Source organism: Phyllostomus discolor, chromosome 1, assembly GCF_004126475.2.
Source record: "Phyllostomus discolor isolate MPI-MPIP mPhyDis1 chromosome 1, mPhyDis1.pri.v3, whole genome shotgun sequence".
NCBI lineage: Eukaryota > Metazoa > Chordata > Mammalia > Chiroptera > Phyllostomidae > Phyllostomus > Phyllostomus discolor.
Window position 1 is genome coordinate 116,334,067 of NC_040903.2, and position 17,876 is coordinate 116,351,942.

Below are 17,876 nucleotides of genomic sequence, written 5' to 3' on the forward strand. Positions count from 1 at the left end.
CTGACAACCAAGGAGTTAAAGAAGAAACATTCATTCAGACTGATAGGAATGAGGCTGAGACAGGCAGCCAGGGCAGAGAGGATGTGCAGCAAGGCTGTGGCTAGCAGACCAGGCAGTCCCATATTTGCATGCAGATAAACTCCCAGTTATTCAGGAGAGCTCCCAGGCTCACCAGAGAGTTTGTTGGAGAGACCCACAGGGTCCTATAATATAACAAACACACCCACTGGGGAATCAGCATCTGGTCAGCCCAATTTGCTTGTGGGTAGCGGGATGACTGACTGAAAGCTGGCTGAGAGCCAAGCAAGCATCATAGCTCCCTCTCAGACACCTCCTTCACATACAGCGTGACAACCTAGCAACAAGGGTTGCTCTGCCCTGGCAAATACCTAAGGCTTTGCCCCTTGCAATGTAATAAGTGTGCTGAGACAAAGAAATATGGCCCAAATGAAAGAACAGATCAAAACTCCAAAAATAGAACTAAGTGATAAAGAGATAGCCAACCTATCAGATGCACAGTTCAAAACACTGGTAATCAGGATGCTCACAGAAATGGTTGAGTGTGGTCACAAAATAGAGAAAAAAGTGAAAGCTATGCAAAATAGAGAAAAAAGAAAAACATACAGGGAACCAACAGTGAAGGGAAGGAAATCAGGACTCAAATCAATGGTTTGGAGCAGAAGGAAGAAAGAAACATTCAACCAGAACAGAAAGAAGAAACAAATCAAAAAAATGAAAAGAGGCTTAGGAACCTCTGGGACAACTTTAAACATTCAACATCCAAATCATAGAGGTACCAGAAGGAGAAGTGGAAAAGCAAGAAATTGAAAACTTACTTGAAAAAATGAAGGAAAACTTCCCCAATCTGGCAAAGGAAATAGACTTTCAGGAAGTCCAGGAAGCTCAGAGAGTCTCGAGTATATTGAATATACTGTTCTGCATTTTTTGCTCTTTTTCACTAAGTGGACTTTTTTTTTTTTAATTTTTTAAGAGTCTATTTGAGTCAAATGCATAGCATATGCTAGGGAGCAAGATCTCAAATGCTCCCAAGTAGATTTTGGAGATTTTTTTGTGTCATCGCTTGGAGAGCACCCTTTGTCATTTCATAGCCACATGGTTAAAAGGAATGTGGAGCATCTCAGTTTATCGAACCTAAATCCTCTCCATGGGCATTTGGCGTGATGTCCCTTTGCTGTTCCATACAGTGCTGCCACCAGTAACTTCTAAATACATCCGTGTCACTTCTAAATCCATGACTGTATTTTTCCCATTAGCAAGTACATGTGTATGATAAATTCTCAGAAGTAAGATTAGCTGGATTAGAGCCGAAAAGGCATTTGTAAGATTGAGATGTCCAAATTGCCCTCCATCAGAATTATACTAATTTACTTCTACTAAACTTCCGTACAAGTGCTTACTATTTCCTCATTTCCTTGAAACCAAAATGATTAAAAACATGTATTTTGTTAGCAATCCTATAGGTGAAAAGTGGTAATACAGAATAGTTGTTTTATTTACTTATTTTTTCTAATTCTAATACTATGAAATATTCTTTTTAAAAATATTTTTTTGTTTATGCTATTACAGTTGTCCCAATTTTTCCCTCCTTTACCCCTCTCCACCCAGTCCTCCTCACTACCTCAGGCAATCCACACCATTGTCCATATCCGTGGGTCATACATGCATATATGTTCTTTAGCTACTCCCTTCACCTTCTTACAGCCAGTCCCCACTTCTCCACTTAAAACGGTCAGTCTCTTCCACATCTCTATGCGTCTGATACTATTTTGTTAGTTAGCTTCCACGTGTAAGTGAGATCATTTGGTACTTGTCTTTCACTGGCTGGCTTATTTCATTTAGCATAATACTCTCCAGGTCCATCCATGCTGTCTCAAAAAGTTAGAGCTTTGTTTTGTTTTGTTTTGTTTTGTTTCTTTTTTTACTGTGTAGTATTCTATTGTGTAAATGCACCACAGCTTTTTGATCTGCTGATCTAGTGATGGGCACTTAGGCTGTTTCCAGCCCTTGGCAATTGAAAATAACACTGCTACATTCATAGGGGTATATATATTTTTTGAATTGGTGTTTTGGGATTTTTAGGATATATTCCCAAAAGTGGAATTGCTGGGTCAAAAGGCAGTTCCATTTTTAATTTTTTTTTTTCAATCATTGTTCAAGTACAGTTTTCTCCCCCCTACTCCCGTTCCAGCCCCTCCACCCAACCCTCCCCCCTTCCCCTCATTACCCCCCACCCCTAGTTTTTGTCCATGTGTCCTCCAAATTTGTTCCTGTAATCCCTACCCATTCCCCCCTGAAATTCCCTCTTCTCTCCCCTCTGGCCACTGTCAGACTATCCCCTATTTCAGTGTCTTTGGTTATATTTTGCTAGTTTTTTGTTTTGTTTTGTTTTGTTGTTTAGATTCCTGTTAAAGGTGATATCATGTGGTATTTGTCTTTCACTGCCTGGCTTGTTTCACTTAGCATAATGCTTTCCAGCTCCATCCATGCTGTTGCAAAGGGTATGAGCTCCTTCTTTCTTTCTGCTGCATAGAATTCCATTGTGTAAATGCCATTTTTAATTTTTTGAGGAAGTTCCATACTGTTTTCCGCAGTGGCTGCACCAATCTGCATTCCCACCAACAGTGCACAAGGGTCCCCTCTCTTTACACCTTCACTAGCACTTGTTGTTTGTTGATTTATTAACAATGGCCAGTGTGACCAGGGATATCTCATTGTGGTTTTAATATGCATCTCTCTGATGGTTAGTGATGTTGAGCATCTTTTCATATGTCTCTGGGCCCTCTGTATGTCCTTGGAGAAATATTCAGATCATTTGCTCATTTTTAATTGGGTTGTTTGTCTTCCTGGTGTTGAATTGTATGAGTTCTTTATATATTTTGAAAATTAAACCCTTATCTGATCTATCATTAGCAGATATGTTTTCCCATACAATGGGATACCTTTTCATTTTGATGGTTTCTTTAGCTGTGCAGAAGCTTTAATCTGATGTTGTCCCACTTGTGTATTTTTTTCCTTTGTTTCCAAAAATATGGAATGCTTTAAAAATTTGCTTGTTGTCCTTGCATAGGGGCCATGCTAATCTCTGTATTGTCCCATTTTTAGCATATGTGCTGCCAAAGTGAGCACTGGAATAATTTGTTTAAAAAGACTTTACTTTTTAGGGCAGTTTTAGGTTCACAGCAAAATGAGCAGAATGTAGAGAGTTCTCACCTACCTTGTATCCACAGGCCCCCAGACGCCCCTCAATGCACACCTGTGGCACCACAGTGGGACACTTGGTACAGGCAGTGAACCCACACTGACACGTCATTAGCACCCAAAATGCATGTTTCACTTTAGGGCTCACTCTTGGTGTTTTTCAGTATAGTTTTTACTTGGGAGGTTATTTCTGTTTGGGAGGTTATCTTTTCACTTTTTAAAAGCAAGCGATTTTTATTTCATTTTCTCTGTAACTGTCTACTTAACTTCTCCTCAGACCCCTTATCAGTAAAATGGAGGCAATCTCTGAGACCCTCCCTCCCCAAGGGTTACAGTAAGAATTGAATGAAATAAAGCCAATAGTTCAATGCCCGGCAAAGAACGTGCAGTAAATGGAAGTGCTGTTACACTAGCAAAAGTACAGGCCATTGATTTTTTTATTAAATATAAATGCATACACACAACACGTGTGCACCTACCTGCGCCTGCACGCCTGCACACATACAAGGGCTCATCTCTCTTGCTCTGACATTCACCTTATATACACTTCTCTAGCCCTAAGGAGGAAAGTGCTAATCGGTAAGAAAGATAGTGAGGTGGATGTAGTGGTTCCCTTTAAACCTCTGTGCAGAAAACAGGCTGCACAGAGAAGTCCAGTCAAGATCACTTTGTAAGTCAACACGGTACTGAGAACCACCCTCAACTACATCAGAATTACAACTAAATTACAGAACAGCCATCATTCAGAACCACCTGAAATCTGGCTGAATGGAAGTCCTACAACTAAGGATATAAAGAAGAAACCACATTGAAACAGATAGGCTTGGAGGCATGGTACAGGCTGGCCCCACATGTGGCTTAAATATTGGGAGGAGAATCTTGGCTGTGGAGGCCCCCCTAAGGAGTGAGGGGTCCCAGTCCTACATCAGAACCCCCAGTCCAGGGCTGTAAAGACCAGTGGGAATTGTGGTTGAATGAGATGGAGGGCTTCTGAGTCCCAGGTGCCCCTCTTTAAGGGCCCACAAACACACAAAGTTACTCAGACTCACTCACTCTGAGCTCCAGTGCTGAGGCAGCACCTTGAAATGCACCGGGGACATACGAGGAGTGACAGCTTTCTCTCAGAAGTGCTAGCAAGCACCGCTGTTCCTTTCACAAGCCCTCCCCTCAGAGCTGGCAGGTGGGCACTGTATCTGTCTCTGTCAACCTGGGTAACACTGGTAGCCCCACCTGGTGACTACCCGAGTCCCTGCCCGACCAAACTTGCAGACCTACCCAAGCTGTTCCCAGTAGCTTGTCCATACAAACAGCCTCTCTTGGCTCATGCTTTGGACTTTTCTAAAATGTCTCAAACAAATAGTATTTGGCCTATGCATACCCATCCCTCTTGCTAAGTGGCCCTGGATCTGGCACTAGCAGGAGCCAAGCTTAGTAGCTTGGCCTCTTCTGAGCACCTCCAGCCCAGCACAAGTAGCTGCCATTTGCAGGCTGCTCTGTAACTCATGCCAGGTGGCCCTGGGCAGGGCACAGGTGATGGCTGACCTTGTACCTCCCAGGAGGCCCCAGAGCCAGTGCATCTGGTGGACAGCTTCAGACCACAGTGGATTACAACCCAACCACCTCCATGTGTGACATGTTCAAGGGGGGCAGACTTGGCAGGCACCAAGCCCCAATGAAGTGAGTCCAACTCCATGGGGTTGGGCCCCTGCACAGCAGTTCCTCTGCTGTAATTGCAGCTAGTCCTTGCAACCAGTCAGCCTAGGGATTAATCCCTCCCAGTGACATGGCAATAATAAGATAGTACACACAGCTCACGTGAGACATACCTGGAACACCTAGCTAAGTGGTCAGGGAGGCTGTGCCACTGGGCCCTATAGGACAGCAACTATATAAGGCTACTCTACCGTGTCTGGGAGTCATAGCAGCTCTACCTGTTACTTAGAGACAAACAGGGAAGCAGCCAAAATGAGATAAAGAAACAGGTCCCTAGTGAAAGAACAGGAGAAATCTCCAGGAAAAAAAAAACAAAAACAAAAAAAAAAACTTGATGAAATGGAAGCAAGCAAACTACCAAAAACAGAGTTCAAAATGATAATAAGGACTCTCAAGGAACTTAGAACTTCAAAAGCATTAAAAAAGGACATGAAACCCATAAAAAAGAACCAGTCAGAAATGAAGGCTATAGTAACTAAAACAATGTCTTACAGGGAATCAACAGTAGAGTAAATGAAGCCAAGAATCAAATCAGCAATTTGGAGTATAAGGAAGCAGAAAACACACCCAGTCAGAACAGCAAAAGGAAAAAAGAATTTTAAAAATGAGGATAGTTTAAAGGGCCTCTGGGACAACGTTAAGTGTAACAACATTTACATTATTGGGGTACCAGAAGTGAGAGAGAGAGCTAGGGATCAAAAACCCATTTGAAGAAATAATGACAGAAAACTTCTCTAACTTTGCAAAAGAAATAGACATACCAGCCCAGGAAGCACAGAGAGTCCCAAACAAGATGAACCCCTCTAAAGAGGACCACTCCAAGACACATCAGAATTAAAATGGCAAAGGTTAATGACAGAGAGAATCTTAAAACCAGTAAGAAAAAAGCAGTTAGTTGCCTACAAGGGAGCTCCCATAAGACTGTCAGCTCAATTTCTTAACAGAAACTGCAAAGCCAGAAGGAGTGGCAAGAAATTTTCAAAGTGATGAAAAGTGAGGACCTTACTTAGCAAAGCTATCGTTTCAAATCAAAGGGCAGATAAAGAGCTTCCCAGATAAGAAAAAAGTGAAAGAGTTCATTACCACCAAACCAGTATTGTGAGAAGTTTCAATGGGTCTTCTTTAAGAAGAAACATCAACAATGTGAATAATGAGTGGGCAATAAATTCATATCAACAATTGCTTTGAATGCTCCAATCAAAAGGCATAAGGTGGCTGAATGAGTAACAAAACAAGACCCTTACCTATGCTGTCTATTAACACACTTCAGATCAAAAGACAGACTGAAAGTGGAGGGATAGAAAAAAGATACTTCATTAAAATGGAAGCAAACAAACAGCTGAGGTAGCAATACTTATACCAGACAAAATGGACTCTAAAACAAAGGATATAACAGACAGACAAGGAACCAGCAGCTCCACTTCTGGGTCTTTGCCCAAAGAAAACAAAACACTAAATCGAAAAAACATATACATCCATATGTTTGTTGCAGCATTATTTATAATGGCCACGATATGGAAGCAGCCCAGGTGCCCATCAGTAGATGAGTGGGTAAAGAAGAAGTGATTCATACATACAACAGAATATGGCTCAACCATAAAAAAGGAAATCTTGTCATCTGCAACAACATGGATGGACATAGAGGGTATTATACTAAGTGAAATAAGTCAGATAGAGAAAGACAAGTGTCAGATGATTTTACTTATATGTGGAATCTAAAAGAAATAAAAAAGCAAAACAGCCCTGGCTGGATAGCTCAGCTAGTTAGATCATCACCACAATAAATCAGGGTTGTGGCACACATGAAAATCAGTAGATGCATACGTGAGTGGAACAACAGATGTTTCTCCTCCCTCCCTCTCCGCCTTTCCTCTGTGCCTCTCTCCCCCTCCCTCCCCATCTCTAAAATCGATAAATAAAAAGTAATTTTTAAAAAGCATAATAGAAACAGGCTCAGAACATTTTGATGGTTGCCAGATGGGAGGGTGGTTGGTGGGATGGATGAAAAAGGGGACGGGATTAAGTACAAATCGGTAGTTAGAGAATAATCACAGGGATGTAAAGTATAGCATAGGAAACACAGTCAATAGTATTCTAATAAATAGTGTCAGATGGGTATTAGATTTACTGGGGTGATCATTTAGTAAGTTATATATGCCTAATTATGTGGTTGTATACCTGGAACTAATATAATGTACATCAGCTGTAGTTTGAAAAGAAAATGAATTTTTTTAATTAAAAGAAAGAAAACAAGCTCAATGGCTCTTGTGTAGTTCCCTTTTTCATACAGTGTTATTACTGAATGTTTTCCTCACCAACACCTGCCCAAAAGTGTAGCTCTCACCTGAAACTGTTCTTGCTCCTCGGTATTGTCACACACAGAGCTCGGTTTTGTGACCCTGACTGCGTGCTGCTAGGGCCTTCTGCACTTTACTGGTGTGACGCCTGCTGACATTCAGGGGCTGAGAGTTACATCCGATCAATGGCAAGAGGGTCTGCTGTGTATGCAGACAAACTCATTTCTTAAATATCATTACATAGGCACCATGAGAAGAAACACAACACAGGTATACCCTGCCCTTTGTCTTGTAATGAATGGCAGATAGCAAAAGACTGGATCTAAGACAGTGTGACTGCAACTTCGCTGTTTATCTCGAGTGATAATGAAGGTGCAGGTGGAGGTAATAGTGAGAACAGTGACCTTTGATCTGTTCCTTCTCCACCACAGCCTTTAGAGGCAGGGAGTCTTGTAAGGGAGAAATCATCCATCCTGCCTTCCTTCCCTGACTTTAGTCATTGGCTATGTCCTAAGATACCTTCCTGATGTGAATCAGAATGATGTCATTTTGTTTTTGTTAGCAGGTCTTTCACGTGGTGACTTCCCTGGGGCTGAATGAACAGGAGCTGTTATTTCTCAGCCAGTCGGCAGCTGGACCTCACTCTTCTCTGTCTTCTTGGGATGGTGTCCCTGATGTGGGCATGGTCAGCGACATCCTGTTTTGGATCTTGAAGGAACATGGGAAGAGTAAAAGCAGAGCTTCGGACCTCACCAGGATCCACTTCCACACACTGGTCTACCACATCCTGGTCACTGTGGATGGACACTGGGCCAACCAGCTGGCCGCCGTGGCTGCAGGAGCTCGTGTGGCAGGGACACAGGCCTGCGCAACAGAAGCCATAGACACCGGCCGAGTGTCCCTGAGGGCACCGCTGGAGTTCCTGACTTCCCACTCAGAGGCAGGCTCCAGGGTCGTCCTCAACCCCGATGAGCCAGTGGTGGAGTGGCGCAGGGAGGGGGTGTCCTTCCACTTCACACCGGTACTGGTGTGCAAAGATCCTGTTCGGACTGTGGGCCTCGGAGATGCCATTTCCGCTGAAGGTCTCTTCTATTCAGAAGTACACCTTCACTATTAGGAAGGTAATTGTGAATAATTTTTCTGAAGGAGAACTAGCAAATTTAAGAATACAGGAATTAAGTGGTTTGGAAAATTGGATCAAAGCATCAGAACAGTTCCTAGATTTAAATCAAAGACAGCCAAAGACACAACAGCAGATTAAACTATATCAGATACATTCCAACCTGTTGACAATTACACAAAAACATTTCAGGTTTTAATCAAAATTTATCTACTAATGAGACTGGATTTTGGTTTTTTATGTTGTGTGTTACAGGGCTAAAAACCTGATTCCCATATCCCCAGTTTATGCAGCATTCTCAAGTGTTTTAGGCCAAACTTCTTCACCCTGGAGCACATGCCAGCTGGGAAGAGCCCCTCCCTCCTGCCCCCTTCAGAAGTGCATGCTCCCTCCCCGTGTCTAGTGACGGCCAGTGCGAGTTTCTCCAGTTCCCTGTCCACTCAGTGCTCGAGGTCAGGGTCATGAGTTCCATTCAGTGCTGTAATGAAAATACTTAATGAGCATATCTTCTCAGTCTTGTCTCAAACATAAGACAGAGCCACAAGTAAGGACAGAATCCTTCCCCCCTGTGCTTCACCGTTGCAGTGAGGTGGGAGCCCGGGGCCCAGGGAGGGAACCGGCCGTCCCGCGTGGGTTTAGAAGCCTGGCCGACCTGCAGGGTGGCCCTCCTGCCCTGACTCTTAGATTGTATGCCAGCTGGTCAGAGACTACTGTGCCCGCCTAACCTCATTGCCCAGCTCTGGACATACTTTCTCCAGCAGAAGACTGCTCTTTGTTTGTGCTGGTCCGTGGAGGAATCTGCATTTACAACTGGAATGTGCCTCTGTGTGTGACTGGCTGTGTGTGTTTTACGTGGACATGTCACATCCATTACAGAGTTTGACCTCATAAGAGCCCCAGGATCATGAAGATATTGGTCATGTCACGTATTTATTTTTTTTATAAATCAAGGACTTCTATGTGCTTTTAAATATATTAAAAACAATTACATTTCAGGAATCCTAAGTCTGTTTGCAGTTTATTTTGTTCTCTCATTCTGGAGCTAGATGCAGTAGAAGTCATTTCATCTTTGACTTGTGAGTCTATGTTACTCTGCTTTTGAGAGGTGTTGGATCATCTTGCCTTCCCCACCACTGGCTGGACAGTCCCTGACACTGAGCCTGAACTACAGGTCTGTCCTCTGTTTTAAAGAGACAGAAGATACTAGTATCAAGTAGCTAGCCCAGCACGAAACAGCAGCTGGAAGGGATGGTGAGCCTTCTCGGTTTGTTCAAAGAGGAGGCTCGACTCGGCAGCTGGTGGCAGGGCAGTGGGTTCACACCAGCTCACAGCAACAACCTCTGGAACCTCAGGTGTAGCTCAAGTTCTTCATTTGTGGCCTCTCCTCCCCTACTTTGGGTAAGAAGAGAAGGCCTGATCACTCCTTCAAAGAAAACCTAAATCTAGCCCTGGCCGGCGTGGCTCAAATGGTTGGGCATCATCCCCCAAGCCAAAAGGTCACCGCCTCAGTTCCAGGTCAGGGCACGTGCCTGGGTTGCGAGAGCAGTCTCCAGTTGGGATGCAGTCGGTGTTCCCGGCCTCACACCCTTGTTTCTTCCCCTCTGTGTCAAAAGTAACTTTTTCATCATTTAAGGCTAGAGAACTACGCAGCTTTAAATTCAAAACAAGTAGCTTTTTAAAGAAAATCTCTCTCTGCTATCACAGGATCTGCCCCCAACCTCAATTAAAAATCATTAATTACCAACATTACAGCCTATTTTTATTAGAATTAAATGAGGTTTTTATAATCCCAAGAAAAACTGGGACAAGCCATCATTTGTGTCTAAACCTGAGAACATTTGGAGAGTCCTGCAGTGTTCTCCGTGGGACCTTGTTCTCAGTTGGCCTCTAAGTTGCGTCTGCTCAGGCCCTGGAATCAGTATATTTCCAGAGAGTTCTCCAGTTTTCACTGGTGATGTCAGCAAAGACTAATCAATCAAGCAAGTGTAGTCAGCATACACCGTAGAGCAGTATTTTTCAAAAGATGGGTTTTGAATAGTTGCTAGGTCAGTTTGGTGGTCATCACAAAAAATATCAGAATGTCCCATACAGGGTTGTTACGAATATCGTGTAGTAGAACTTCATACATGCCTGCATGAGCACCCGGGTATTTGGGTGACCATCACCTCGGGCGGCTCATGCAGAAGTGAGCGGGAAAGGCAGGGTGTCCAGCCCCTCCGCCCTTTGCTTTGAACTATGTTTTACAAAGGTTTTCACATACGATTTGACGTGTAGAAAAGTTTGAAAATTCACTGAACTAGAAAGATTAGCCTTCCTAAAAATGTTCTAAACACTCTTCCACTGGCTTGAAGTTCACTTAACACTGGGTGGGGTGGGGGTCGGGGAGAAGCTACAACACAAAAAGCATTTTCAAGAGATGAGAAAAATCAGTAAAGTCTTGTCACGCAGATTCAGTTTGCAGTTTCTCTGCCAAGTTGAGTGGGGCGAGGGTAATTGTTCATCAGTAGAAATCCAAAATCTGTGCAGGGTTTTGAGATGGTAAGTACTGTATGACATTGGACCTGTTCGCCTTACTGAGCTTCACTTTCCTCATCTGTAAAACGGGTTAATAGTGGTCCCTACCCTCACAGGGCTCTTGATGACTGAAGGAGAATGGTGTGCAAGATAATTACCACAGCACATGGCACATAATTAAAGTTTGATAATTGTCATTTACTATTATTAAATGGAACAGGGAATTTCCTGGAACTCTAGAACTATTTTAAATCATTGAAAAGCTGCCACAATGACAATTTTCACTTATTTTTGGGGGGGGCCTTTTTTCAGGCAAAAATTTTCATGACAGTGAAACAACATTTTAAGTACCATTTGCTAAGTTTTAAAAAATGCGTATACCTACCTAACCCAAATGCCTGTCAGATACATAATGTTTCTGTCACCTCTTGCCACTTTCAAGTCATCCTTAACCCCACTCCTAACCCCCAAAGCAGTGTTATTTATTTTTTCACCATAAATTAGTTTTGCCTGCTTTGGAACTTCATAAAAATGGAATCAAAGTATTTAGTCCTCTGTATAAAGCCCTGTTCATTCAGCATAAAGTTTGTGATATTAATCTATGTTGTTCCAAGTAGTTTGTTGCTTTTTGTAGCTAGCTAACTAGTATTCTACCATGAATACAGTGTTCTCCACTATGGGGCCTTTATGAATAATGGTATCAAGAAGTCTTCGTAGACATTCTCATTTCTCTTGTGTAAAAATTCATAGGCGTGGGATTACTGGGATAAATATATTTTTTGGGATAGGCCATGGACTGGACCTTTCTCAAAAGTAGTTGGACCATTTTATTCCTACCACTGATCAGTGATAGTTTGGGTGCTTCTCATTTGTGCCAACATTTGGAGTTTTCCATGATTACTTTCAGCCATATGATGGGTGCATTAGTGGTATTTCATTGTGGTTTTATTTTGCATTTCCCCGATGATGAATGAAGAGCACATTTTTACATGTTTGTTGGCTATTTGGCTATTTTTATGAAGAGCTCAAATTTTTTGCCTACTTTTTTTTCAACTGGGTCATTTTATATATGTTGTTGTCTTAGTGTTTTTATTCTTGAATTGTAGGAGTTCATCATATATTATGGATATAAATCCTTTGTCATACATATCTTGTGACCATATTCTCCTAGAATGTGTTCCCAGTTTATAGACTGATACTTTCTTCATGTTTTATTGGTCTTCTGTGTCCTAAGAAACTCCTTGTCATGAATACAGTCTCATACTTTCTTCTAGAACTTTATAATGTTAGGTTGTACCTTCAGGTCTAGAATGAACTCTTGCGTTATTTTGTACATGGAGTTACTCTTGGGTCAGATTAATTTTTTTCTACACAGGTATCCAGTTGTTTTCAGCACCATTGTTTAAAAAAAATTTTACTTTTCCCATTGTGTTGCTTTGATGCCTTTATCAAAAATCAAATGACTTTGTAAGTATGGAGTCTCTTCTGTTTTATTGATCTATGTGTCTATCCCAATGCCAGTACCACATGATTACTATTAAGTTTAAGTCTTTTAAAAAGTGTTTTCTTTATTGATTTGTAGAGAGAGGGGAAAAGGGAGAGAGAGAAAAATCATCAATTTTGTTGTTCCACTTATTGATGCATTCATTGGTTAATTCTTATATGTGCCCTGACTGGAGACCAAACCCACAACCTTAGTGTATTGGGATGATGCTCTAACCAGTTGAGCTACCCAACCAGGGCCTGGGTAAGTCTTGAAGTGAGGTAGTTAGTGTAAGTCCAGTTTTGTTCAAGATTGCCTTGGATGTTCCAGGTCCTTTTGTATTTCCATGACATCTTAGAACCAGCTTGTTAATTTCTACCCCAAAACCTACTGTGATAATGATAGGAGTTTATACTCATACACCAGTTTGGGAAGAATTTTCACCTTAACAATATTTAGTCTTCCAGAGCACGAACACAGCTTATCTCCCTGGGGATATTTGTCCTTATTGGTTAAATACTAATAACTATCACTAGTTAAAGCTTACAATAAGTTCAATTCCCAGTCAGGGCACATGCCTGCGTAACGGACCAGGCCCCCAGCAGGGGGTGTTCGAGAGGCAACCACACATTGATGTTTCTCTCCCTCTCTTTCTCCCTCCCCTCTCCTCTCTCTCAAAATAAAAATTAAAATCTTTTTAAAAAGTCTCAGGCCCTGGCTATCGTAGCTCAGTGGATTGAGTGCAGGCTGCGAACCAAAGTGTCGCAGGTTGGATTCCCAGTCAGGGCACATGCCTGGGTTGCAGGCCATGGCCCCCAGCAACCGCACATTGATGTTTCTCTCTATCTCTCTATCTCCCTCCCTTTCCTCTCTAAAAATAAATAAATAAAATCTTTTAAAAAAATTAAAGTTGCAATTAAAACAATTCATGGGGCTCTATTTCATTAGCTCCCCCATCAGTCTTCATTTTCCCTTTGTTCATGTTTCAGACAAGTCTGCATTTCATCAATTTTAAAACCAAAGAATAAGATCAAAATAAGAAACCAGTAAGTTTATCTGAATCATACAAATATTTGCAATTCCTCTGACGAGAAACTCAATTTTGTCTTATTGTGTATGATGCTGTCTCTAATATCTCCATGATTACCATATATGATGCTATCCTGTGTCTCCCGCTTCTTTTTCATTGTAAAGTCCACCCATCTCTCACCCTGCTCCCCTTTGGCTTGTTCTCTGTTTCTGTGGGTCTGTTTCTGTTTTGTTTATTCATTCATTTTGGGTTTTTTAAGATTTTACAAATAAAATCAGATACTTCTCTTTATCTGACTTAACTGTAATACCCTCTAGGTCCATCTATGTTGCTGCAAATGGCAAGCTGTTATTCTTTTTGTTGCTGAGTAATATCCCATTGTATTTATCAACCACATCTCCTTTACCCACTCATCCATTGATGGACACCAAGGTTGCTTCTTTTTTTCTTATTTATTTATTTATTTATTAGGGAGGGAAGGGAGGGAGAAAAAGAGAGAGAGAAACATCAATGTGTGGTTGCTGGGGGTCATGGCCTGCAACCCAGGCATGTACCCTGACTGGGAATCGAACCTGTGACACTTTGGTTCACAGCCCATGCTCAATCCACTGAGCTATGCCAACCAGGACTAAGGTTGCTTCTATATCTTGGCTATTGTAAGTAATGCCGCAATGATCATAGAGGTGCATATGTCTTTCTGAGTTAGTGTTTTTGTTACCTGCAGATAAATACCTAGAAGTGGAATTGCTGGGTGGTATGACAAATCCTATTTCTATTTTTTTTTTTTTGAAATCTCCATACTGATTTCTATAGTGGCTGCACTAATTTAAAATCCTACCAACAGTTTATGAGGATTCCCTTTTCTCCACATTCTCGCCAACATTAGTTATTTATTTCTGATGGTAGCCATTCTGACAAGCGACATTTCATTGTGGTTTTGATTTGTATTTCCCTGATGATTAGCGATGATGAGCGTTTTTTCATATGTCTATTGGCCATCTGTATGTCTTTGGAGAAATGTGTATGCAGGTATTGAGCCCATTTTTAATGGTATTGTTTGTGGGGGTGGGGGGGTTGGTATTTATGTTGATGAGTTCCTTATATATATTTAATATTAACCTCTTAAGAGATACATAATTTGCTAATAACTTCTCCATTTCAGTGTTCTTTTTTCATTCTGTTGATGGTTTTCTTTGCTTTGCAAAAACTCTACTATGATGTAGTCCCATTTGTTTATTTCTTCTTTAGTTGCCCTTGTCCAAGGAAACATCCAAAAAGGTGTAAGACCTATGTCAGCGAATTTACTGCCTATGTTTTCTTCTAATTTCAAGTCTTACATTTAAGTCTTTAAATCATTTGAATTTGTGTTTCTATTTAGTGTAAGGAAGTGTGCCAGTTTCATTTTTTTTATGTGTATCTGTTCCACTTTCCCAACACCACTTATTGAAGAATCATCTTTACCTCATTGTGCACTCTGCCTCCTTTGTTGTAAATTGACTGTGTACGTGAGGATCTGTCTCTGGGCTCTCTGTTCTCTTCTGTCCATCCGTGTATCTGCCCCCCGCCTTTTTTTTTGGCCAGTACCAACTGACTATTGTAGCTCTGTAGTCTAGCTTCAAATCAGGAAGTATGGTATCTCCCACTTTATTCTTTCTCAAGGTTTCTTTGGCTATTCAGGGTCTTTTGTGGTTCCATATAAATTTTAGGATTAGTTTTCATTCTGAGAACAAGGCCATTGGTATTTTCATAGGGATTGCATTGATTTGTATATTACTTTGGGTACTAAAGACATTTAAATAATATTAATTCTTATAACCTATGAGTAAGGTATATCCTTCCATTTATTTGTGTTTTTCTTTCTTCAGTGTCTCAGAGTTTTCAGAATACAGGTCTTTCAACTATTTAGTTAAATTTATTCCTAGATATTTTATTTTTTTTATGCAGTTGCAAATGGGATTATTTCCTTAATTTCTGGTGATTTGTGGTTGGTTGATAGAAACACAGCAGATTTCTGCAAATTGACTTTGTATCCTGCAACTTTATCGAATTTATTTATTGTAATAGTTTTTTGGTGAAGTCTTTAGGGGTTTTTATATATGATATTATGTCATCTGCAAACAGTGAAAGTTTTCTTCCTCCTCTCTGATTTAGATGCCTTTTATTTCTTTTTATCTGATTTCTATGGTGTGGACTTCCAATACTATGTTGAATAATAGTGGTGATAGTAGGCATCCTTGTCTTATTCCTGATATTAGAGGAAAATCTTTCCATTTCCACCATTCAGTACAGTATGATATTAGCTGTGGATTCACTATAAATGGCCTTTGTTATGTTGAGGTATGCTCCTTCTATACCCACTTGGTTGAGAATTTTTATCATGAAACGATGTTGGATTTTGTCAAATATTTTTTCTGCATCCATTAAGATGATCATATGATTTTTTTCTTTCATTCTGTTAATGTGATGCATATTAATTGATTTGTGGATATGGATCCATCCTTGAATCCCTGGGATAAATCCCACTTGGTTATGGTGTATAATCCTTTTAATGTGCTGTTGAATCCCATTTGCTAATATTTTGTTGAGAATTTTTAAATCTATGATCATCAGGAATACTGGCCTATAATTTTCTTTTTTTGTTATGTCTTTGTCTGGTTTTGGTATTAGGGTAATGATGACATTGTAGAATGAATTTGGAAGTATTTTTTTTCTCTTTGATTTTTTGAAACAGTGTGAGAAGGATAGGCATTAATTCTTTGTTTGGTAGAATTAACCTGTGAAGCCTTCTGGTCCCTGACTTTTATTTGTTGGAGTTTTTTGTTTTTGTTTTTGTTTTGTTTTGTTTTTTCTATTTCAATTTCATTGCTAGTAATCAATCTGTTTCAATTTTCTGCTTCTATCTGGTTCAGTCTTGGAAGGTTATGTGCTTCTAGAAATTTATCAATTTCTTCTAGATTATTGAATTTGTTGGCATATAATTGTTGGTAATATTATTTAATAATCCTTTGTACTTCTGTGGTGTCAGTGTAACTTTTTTCATTTATGATTTTATTTGGGTTCTCTTTTTCTTTGATGAGCTTGGCTAAAGGTTTGTCAATTTTGTTTATCTTTTCAAGGAACCAGCTTAGTTTCATTGAACTTTTCTGTTGTTTTTTAATCTCTATTTGGTTTATTTCTGCTCTGATCTTAATTATTTACTTCCTCCTATTTACTTTGGGTTTTGATTTTGTTCTTTTTCTAGTTCCTTAGGAATAAAGTTATATTTATTTATTTAAGATTTCTTGTCTTTCATTTCTTTCTTTCTTTCTTTTTTGAGGTAGGCCTGTATAGCTATGAACTTCCCCTTTAGAACTGCTTTGGCTACACCCATAAGTTTGGAAAACTTGTGTTTTCATTTTCATTTGTCTCAAGGTAGTTCTTAATATCCTATTTAATTTCCTCTTTGATCCATTGGTTGGTTAGTAGCATGTAATTTAATCTCCACATATTTCTTTTTTACAGTTTTCTTCCTGTGGTTGATTTCTAGTTTCATGCCTTTGTGGTCAGAAAAGATGCTTGATATGATTTAAATCTTCATGAATTTATTGAAGCACATTTTATGGCCTAATATGCTATTTATCCTGGAAAATGGTCCATGTGCACCTGACAAGAAAATGTAGTATTATGCAGTTTGGGGATGCTGTGTTTATAAATGTCTATGAAGTTGATCCTGTCTCAATGTGGCATTTAAGGCCATTATTTCCTTATCAATTTTCTGTCTGAATGATCTATCCATTGATGTGTTATTAAAATTCCTTATTTTTGTATTACTGTGAATTTCTGCCTTTATGTCCATTAATATTTGTTTTATATATTTAAGTGCTCCTGTATTGAGTACATAGATATAAATTTATGAGTTATATCCTCTTCTTAGATTGACCCCTTTATAATTATATAATGTTCCTATCTTTTTTTACATTCTTTGTTTTAAAGTACATTTTGTCTGATATGAGTTTTGCTCCCCAGCTCTCTTTTCATTTCTGTTTGCATGAAATACCTTTTTCCATTCCTTCATTTTCAGTCTTGTACATCTCAAGTTGAAGTGGGTCTCCTGTAAGCAGCATACAAATGGGTCATGTTTTTTAATTCATTCAGCAACCCTATGTGTTTGTATTGCCTTTAATCCATAAAGTAATTATTGAGTAAAATAAAAATGTTTTAAAGGGCCTGTTCAGGTAACTCAGTTTGTTAATGTCATCCTGATATGCCAAGGTTGTGGATTCAGTCCCCCATCAGGAAACTTACAAGACTCAACCAATGAATGCATAAATAAATGGAACAACAGATTGAGGTCTCTCTTTCTCTCTCTTAAAATCAATAAAAATAAAAATTTAAAAAATAAAGCAATTATTAAGTATGTACTTATTGCCATTTGGTTGTTTTTTGGTTGTTTTTATAGTTTGCTTCTGTTCCTTTCTTCTTAGTGTTCTGTTTGGGTTCCTCTCTATTTATGTATCTTTT

At 39.9% G+C, this 17,876-nt stretch overlaps 2 protein-coding genes and 1 non-coding gene across 9 annotated transcripts in view; 1 reads left to right on the plus strand and 2 right to left on the minus strand.

Annotated features, from left to right (window-relative positions):
• The window catches only part of ADPGK (ADP dependent glucokinase), a 33,079-nt gene extending 24,383 nt beyond the window's left edge, over positions 1–8,696 (plus strand). For 5 of the 6 annotated variants that reach the window (XM_028507383.2, XM_036028248.1, XM_028507388.2 and 2 more), the window contains one exon: positions 7,792–8,696. In XM_028507383.2, coding sequence (XP_028363184.1) covers positions 7,792–8,346 — 555 coding nt within the window. In that variant the 3' untranslated portion in view covers positions 8,347–8,696. The remainder of the gene's footprint in view (positions 1–7,791) is intronic. The other variant, XM_028507384.2, reaches the window with a different exon arrangement.
• LOC114493595 lies at positions 3,044–3,147 on the minus strand. The gene has a single exon (XR_003684229.1). It is a non-coding gene; the product is annotated as a U6 spliceosomal RNA (small nuclear RNA).
• An 86-nt stretch (positions 8,697–8,782) lies between the features above and the next one.
• Positions 8,783–17,876, minus strand: part of BBS4 (Bardet-Biedl syndrome 4) — a 72,319-nt gene continuing 63,225 nt past the window's right edge. Inside the window, exon 16 of one of the 2 annotated variants that reach the window (XM_036028214.1) lies at positions 8,783–9,738. In XM_036028214.1, coding sequence (XP_035884107.1) covers positions 9,698–9,738 — 41 coding nt within the window. In that variant the 3' untranslated portion in view covers positions 8,783–9,697. Of the gene's footprint in view, positions 9,742–17,876 lie in introns of both variants that reach the window. The other variant, XM_036028208.1, reaches the window with a different exon arrangement.